Source organism: Sinocyclocheilus grahami, unplaced genomic scaffold (genome assembly GCF_001515645.1).
Source record: "Sinocyclocheilus grahami isolate Dianchi unplaced genomic scaffold, SAMN03320097.WGS_v1.1 scaffold1870.1, whole genome shotgun sequence".
NCBI lineage: Eukaryota > Metazoa > Chordata > Actinopteri > Cypriniformes > Cyprinidae > Sinocyclocheilus > Sinocyclocheilus grahami.
In genome coordinates, this window is record NW_015507049.1 from 21,951 (window position 1) to 28,349 (window position 6,399).

A 6,399-nucleotide genomic window follows, 5' to 3' on the forward strand; every position below is an offset into this window, starting at 1 on the left:
TCTCTGAGGCTGGGACTCTAAACAGTGTTCTGTGCTCGTCTGTGCAGCTAAACACAGAACAGTTAGCATGCTTTCTCAAACTCTCTCCGTGGCATTAGAGCTGCTACACTGCTGTCGCTTGCAAACACACAACGCCGGTGGCACGTGCAGATTAAGGGGCGGTGATATTATAATGAGAGCCTCGTCATCAGACGCGCTGGTTTTCTCAGACGCTTGCAGAAAAAGGCTTCCCAAAACTAAGTTACTGGGTTCATCTTGTTCAGGTTTGCTTGGTTTCTAGATGCACCGGGGACCTGATTATAGCACTTACAACCTGGAAGAGTCCGATTTTCATGATACGTCACCTTTAAAATAAAATACTGCACATCTGAAAAAGGTTTGTTTAATGATCTACATTCAAGATTTGAAACGATATTTATTTGACTGTTTTGTGTATAAGTGCTGAAACATGTGTTTATAACCTAATGCAAATGTAGCTTGTGTTTCCTTCTGGGAACGATATAAATGAAATCTTAAAGGACTGGCCTCTTCCCGTTCTGGTCAGCTGATGATGCACAGGTGTGATGCACAGGTGTGATGGTCAGCTGATGATGCACAGGTGTGAGGACAGGTGTGAGGACAGGTGTGATGCTCAGGTGTGATGCTCAGGTGTGAGGACAGGTGTGAGGACAGGTGTGTCTCTGGAAGCAGAAACCAGTTCCCTTAGATTAGCGAGCGGCGCGCTCACGCGAAGAGCGTCTGGCCAGCGTGCGCGCTCCCGGCTACTGTAGCAGGTTGCTATGGTTACCGAGTCCTCGTTACTCGCGCAGTTCAGCGAGGAGAGATCAATACTGTGGTCTTCGGAAACTAGTCACTTACAGTTAACGGCTCACAATGGATTTTAGCAAACTCGAAGAAATGAATTTGACACGTGACGAACTAAATCGATTCGGCGAAGCTCTAAAAGACGAGAAGTTCCGCGAGCTACTGAACGAGTATGCGGCCGAGATCTCAAACCCCGAGAACAGGAGAAGATACGAGGAGGAGATCACGCAGCTGGAGAAGGACAGAGGCACGAGCGTGCAGTTCATCCACCCTGAAGCTCATCACGTGCTGAAAACCCGCGGCGCACGCGACAAGCTCTTCATCAATATCTGCTCCGATCAGCTGATCGATAAACCCTCGTGCGAAGCGGCCACGGGCCGAGACGGAGAGGCGGGCTACAACTGGCGTCTACCGTTCAGCCTGACACCGGGCAGACCGGACCGAGACGCCGCCGGGCGCAGCTGCGTGGTCTATGACGTCATTTTCCACCCCGACGCGCTGCAGGCGGCGGAGCACAGCGCGAGACTGCTGGAGCTCCTGCACAGCACCGCCGTCCGAGGCGTCCAGGACGCGTTCCACGTCCCGCTGGACTCAAGCAGTGTAAAGCAGCTGAAGATGAAGTATAAAGGTGTTCCTCAGGCGGCTGTGATCCGCAGGCCGATTCCTGGAGAGCCGCAGCAGGGCAGCAGTGATCCGGAACCAGAACCAGGGGCCTCCTGCGCCGCTCCTCCAGATCCTGGGGACTCAAGATCTTCATCATCCAATCAGCCCACAAAACCACATTACACCGTAAAGTACCGGTCAGTCGTCGATCTGCAGGATTACAGGTGCTCCAGAGACTCGGGGCCCGGGGCCCGACCCAGAGAGATCATCATCACGGTTGATCTACCGCTGCTGGGATCCGCGCAGGACGCTGAGGTGAGCGTGCAGGAGCGCCGGCTCGTCCTGGACTCTCAGAAACCAGCGTATAAACTAGATCTTCCGCTCTCGTACCCTGTGGATGAAGATAAAGGAGACGCCAAGTTCAACAAAACGAAGAAACAGCTGACGATCACTCTTCCCGTTCAGCCAGCGAGGAGCACAGCATTACACCAGATCAGATGTGATGAGATGAAGAGTAGCGGTGAGGATGAGGATGATGCAGCAGATCAGGTTCCTGAGACCTCAGCATGCGACACGGCTGGACTACAGCATGAGCCAGAAACCGGCTTTCCTTTCGCATCTGAACCTCAGATAATCGATTTAACGACAGAACCACAGACACAGGTCAATCCAGCTGTGAACCGAACAGAACCGCAGGAACCAGATCATTCACATCTCATCTACTCTGTAGAAATGAACAATGAAGTCGACTCTTCATCAAATACAGTACGTGACTGAGCTCTTATATGAGACTTTCATCTATGTGCATTTAATATCAAGCTATCAAATTCACGAGTAATGCAGTGGATGTGATGTACTACAGATATTACTGATACTAATGTGTAATTGTTACTCTTGTTCTGTAGAAGTTTTCCAGCGAAGCAGAAATCCAAACCCGCACGACGGCAAACGGTCGAGATGAAGACATCCATGAAGTGAGCGGCGCCCTGGAGACAGAACACACACAGGCGTTGGAGTCGGACACAGCGAGTGACGCTAATGCATCAGTTCCACACCAGCCGCTGACGACAGATAATAATGCACTAATAAACCAGCAGCTGAATCACGAGGAGGATCGGAGCTCTTCTCAGGACACGGAGCCAAAGACGAGACGTTCCTCAGAGGACCACGAGAGCACAACGGAGCGATCGGAGGAACCAGCGGCTGCTGACGGTGTCATCCCGAGAGAGAGCGAGCCCGACGGCAGACACGGCTTCATTGGCACTCACAAGACCTCGGCCGCCTTGTGCTTCCAGAACTCTCTGTGGTCTGATTTGGACCTTAGCTGATAGTGTGATATCACATTATTAGGGTTTTATAGGCATGACGCGTCATATATTTAGTTTTCATTTTAGTTCACTCGAGTTGAATGTTTAAATGTAGAGTAAAATAAAAATCTTTGTTCTGTTTTGTTCAGAAATCTACTTAAACCAGAGATTGACCTTTTGAGGGTGGAAATGAAATAAAGCTTGATTGAAATAAAAGAAATGTGAAATCATTCAATCATTTCTTTGACAGCTCAAACTTTTGTTTTAATGACTTTTATTTATTTCACAAAATATATGTTGTGATGCTGGAGTTTAAAGGTCTTTTGCACAAAACTGCCCAGTGAACAAACCCTCAAACATCGAGCTAAAAGAGAACAAACACTGAAACACCGAGCAGTGCTCGCTTGTGACGCTCATACATCGTCACTAAACCACACGAGAGCGCGATCCTCGCGTCGTCATCTCAGATCGTGCTGCACGCAGCTGTCCATGAACTCACAGTAACACACGAGCGAGCAGAAGTGCTTCTGCACCGGAGCCTCGGTGCCGCCCATGTTGTCCACTAACACTACGGTGTGAGACACCAGGTGCAGGTTGAAGCTGACGGCCGTCTGGATGTAGGAGTCCACACAGGCCCGGCCGCAGTCGCAGGCTTTAGAGAAATCCAGCTCGTGACACAGGTGCAGCGGCACGGAGTGAGGGCCGTGTGGGATTCTGCCACGGAGAACAAGACAAGAACAGCGTTAGCAACACAGCGGGACATCAGCAGACTGGCGTCTGTCAAAGCAGCGGAACGGGCCTCACCTGAGCTCCACCACGGCGCGGGACGCTAGCTCCTGCAGCCTCAGCGGGAACGTGAGCCGAATCGTGTGCTCCAGAGCGTTGGCTTGAGTAAACGGGTTTTCAAACAGGTCCAGGTTCTCCAGGCACAGCTTTCTGAAGCTGGCAGGAAGTACGGTGAGCTGGTTGTGAGCGGCGGACAGGAAGCGCAGCTTGGAGAGCCGGCCGATGTGGAAAGGCAGCCGCAGGAGCTTGTTCTGGTCCAGCTTGAGGTTGACCAGCTGCTGCAGCTGACAGAAGCGAGCGGGCAGGACCTGCAGCTGGTTCTGACTCAGGTCCAGATGCTGGAGTGACGTCTGCAGGCTCGAGGAGCACAGGCCGTCGCTGAAGCTCTCCAGGTGGTTGTTGTGGAGAATCAGCTCGGCGAGGCAGCTCAGGTCGCCGATGGTGGAGGGCAGCTTCTTGATGTGGTTGTTGCTGAGGTCCAGCCGGCGCAGCGCTCGCAGCGACAGCATGCGCAGGTCCACACGGGTCAGTCTGCAGTACGACACCTGCAGCTGCTCCAGAGAGTGCGGGAAGCTGGACGTGAGCGGATAGTCCTTCTTGGACAGAATGCTGAGCTTCTTCTTGGGTTTCTCCACATCGCGAGCACGGGCCGGGCCGAGGGACGACAGCGGGAGCGAGTCCGTGTCACTTCCTCTGTGAGCCAGCCGAGCGGCGGAGAGGAAGCTCTTCAAGCTGCTGCTGTCGGCCTGACACACACACACACACACACAATCATGGACACGTCCGTATCTTCAGCTTTTTAATAGCATCAATATTCTATTTATGCAAAACCAGGTCTGTGCAGGAACTAGAGCGACGGCAGCAGATATTCCCCCGACATCTGAGAAACAGGTCAGGCTGCTGCGAATCACCCGCAGATATCGAGTTTAAACTTGATACTGACACAATATGATCACCTATCCGTAAAGTAAAAACGTAATAAACAGCTTAAGTAAAGCAGGAATCAGCACAGTGACAAAAAAGTAGATATCAGTCTAGATCAGGGGTGGCCAAACTTAAACCCACCTGAAGCAGCTAATGGAAACTTGGAGCTGAACCCTGCAGGACCGAGTTTGGGCACCCCTGGTCTAGATTATAATGGTATTATATCTGCAGCTAAAGACTGGCAGAGATGCTTGCTCTAGCTATGAAAGAAAACTTTAAATGGGATTCCCATGATTTTAGAAAGTAGCTGACTCCGACAGAGCACTGAAAGCTCGTGTTTACTTTACTCAGACAGATGTCTATCGCAGGCTCCTTCAGCCGAACCGTGGCTTTGCCCTCCTCCACGAACCAGCTGAAGAACTTCTCGATGTTGTCCTTCAGCTGCAGAGAAACACACACACACAGAGTCAGCAGCTGATCGATATCTGCCGCAGCAGCCGAGAGTGAGAGTGAGTGTGTGTGAGAGAGAGAGTGAGAGAGAGTGTGTGAGTGTGTGTGAGAGAGAGAGAGAGAGTGTGTGAGTGGCTCCTCCACGAACCAGCTGAAGAACTTCTCGATGTTGTCCTTCAGCTGCAGAGAAACACACACACACACACACACACACACACACAGAGTCAGCAGCTGATCGATATCTGCCGCAGCAGCCGAGAGTGAGAGTGTGTGTGAGTGTGTGTGAGAGAGAGAGAGAGTGAGAGAGAGTGTGTGTGAGTGAGAGTGAGAGAGTGTGTGTGAGTGAGTGTGTGTGTGTGAGTGAGTGTGTGTGAGTGTGTGTGTGTGTGTGAATGAGAGTGTGTGTGAGAGAGAGTGAGTGTGAGAGAGAGTGAGTGAGAGTGAGAGAGAGTGTGTGAGTGTGTGAATGAGTGAGAGAGAGTGTGTGAGAATGAGTGAGAGAGTGTGTGAATGAGAGTGAGAGAGAGTGTGTGAGTGTGTGTGAGTGAGAGTGAGAGAGTGTGAGTGAGAGTGAGAGTGTGTGTGAGAGTGAGAGTGAGAGAGAGTGTGTGAGTGTGAGTGTGTGTGAGTGAGTGTGTGAGTGAGAGTGAGAGAGAGTGTGTGAGTGTGTGTGAGTGAGAGTGAGAGAGTGTGAGTGAGAGTGAGAGTGTGTGTGAGAGTGAGAGTGAGAGAGAGTGTGTGAGTGTGAGTGTGTGTGAGTGAGTGTGTGAGTGAGAGAGAGTGAGTGTGTGAGAGAGAGAGTGAGTGTGTGTGAGTGAGTGTGTGAGTGAGAGAGAGTGAGTGTGTGAGAGAGAGAGTGAGTGTGTGTGAGTGAGTGTGTGAGTGAGAGAGAGTGAGTGTGTGAGAGAGAGAGTGAGTGTGTGTGAGTGAGTGTGTGAGTGAGAGAGAGTGAGTGTGTGAGAGAGAGAGTGAGTGTGTGTGAGTGAGTGTGTGAGTGAGAGAGAGTGAGTGTGTGAGAGAGAGAGTGAGTGTGTGTGAGTGAGTGTGTGAGTGAGAGAGAGTGAGTGTGTGAGAGAGAGAGTGAGTGTGTGTGAGTGAGTGTGTGAGTGAGAGAGAGTGAGTGTGTGAGAGAGAGAGTGAGTGTGTGTGAGTGAGTGTGTGAGTGAGAGAGAGTGAGTGTGTGAGAGAGAGAGTGAGTGTGTGTGAGTGAGTGTGTGAGTGAGAGAGAGTGAGTGTGTGAGAGAGAGAGTGAGTGTGTGTGAGTGAGTGTGTGAGTGAGAGAGAGTGTGTGAGTGTGAGTGTGTGTGTGTGTGTGAGTGTGTGTGTGTGTGTGTGTGTGTGTGAGAGAGAGTGAGAGAGAGTGTGAGTGTGTGTGAATGAGAGAGAGAGAGAGTGTGTGAGTGTGAGAGTGTGTGTGAGTGAGAGTGTGTGAGTGTGTGAATGAGAGTGAGAGAGAGTGTGTGAGTGTGTGTGAATGAGAGTGAGAGAGTGTGAGTGAGAGTGAGAGTGTGTGTGAGAGTGAGAG

The 6,399-nt window shown here is 51.2% G+C and overlaps 3 protein-coding genes across 8 annotated transcripts in view; 2 read left to right on the forward strand and 1 right to left on the reverse strand.

Annotated features, from left to right (window-relative positions):
- The first annotated feature begins 546 nt into the window (after window positions 1-546).
- dnaaf2 (dynein axonemal assembly factor 2) lies at window positions 547-2,975 on the forward strand. Of its 2 annotated transcripts, none has more exons than XM_016259553.1 (2): window positions 547-2,172; window positions 2,313-2,975. In XM_016259553.1, the coding sequence occupies exons 1-2, from the start codon at window positions 874-876 to the stop codon at window positions 2,733-2,735; spliced, it is 1,722 nt and encodes a 573-aa protein (XP_016115039.1). In that variant the 5' UTR covers window positions 547-873; the 3' UTR covers window positions 2,736-2,975. The 2 variants fall into 2 exon arrangements, with proteins under 2 accessions (XP_016115039.1, XP_016115040.1); XM_016259554.1 differs by having other exon boundaries at window positions 2,316-2,972.
- A 14-nt stretch (window positions 2,976-2,989) lies between these two features.
- LOC107573111 (leucine-rich repeat protein 1) overlaps window positions 2,990-6,399 on the reverse strand; it is a 7,754-nt gene continuing 4,344 nt past the window's right edge. For all 5 annotated transcript variants that reach the window (XM_016259559.1, XM_016259557.1, XM_016259558.1 and 2 more), the window contains exons 3-5: window positions 4,767-4,865; window positions 3,519-4,246; window positions 2,990-3,428 (exon numbers count right to left, since the gene is read on the reverse strand). In XM_016259559.1, coding sequence (XP_016115045.1) covers window positions 3,173-3,428; window positions 3,519-4,246; window positions 4,767-4,865 — 1,083 coding nt within the window. In that variant the 3' untranslated portion in view covers window positions 2,990-3,172. The remainder of the gene's footprint in view (window positions 3,429-3,518; window positions 4,247-4,766; window positions 4,866-6,399) is intronic.
- The window catches only part of klhdc2 (kelch domain containing 2), a 9,496-nt gene continuing 7,718 nt past the window's right edge, over window positions 4,622-6,399 (forward strand). Inside the window, exon 1 of the mRNA XM_016259567.1 lies at window positions 4,622-4,640. The gene's annotated coding sequence lies outside the window, so the exon portion shown is untranslated. The remainder of the gene's footprint in view (window positions 4,641-6,399) is intronic.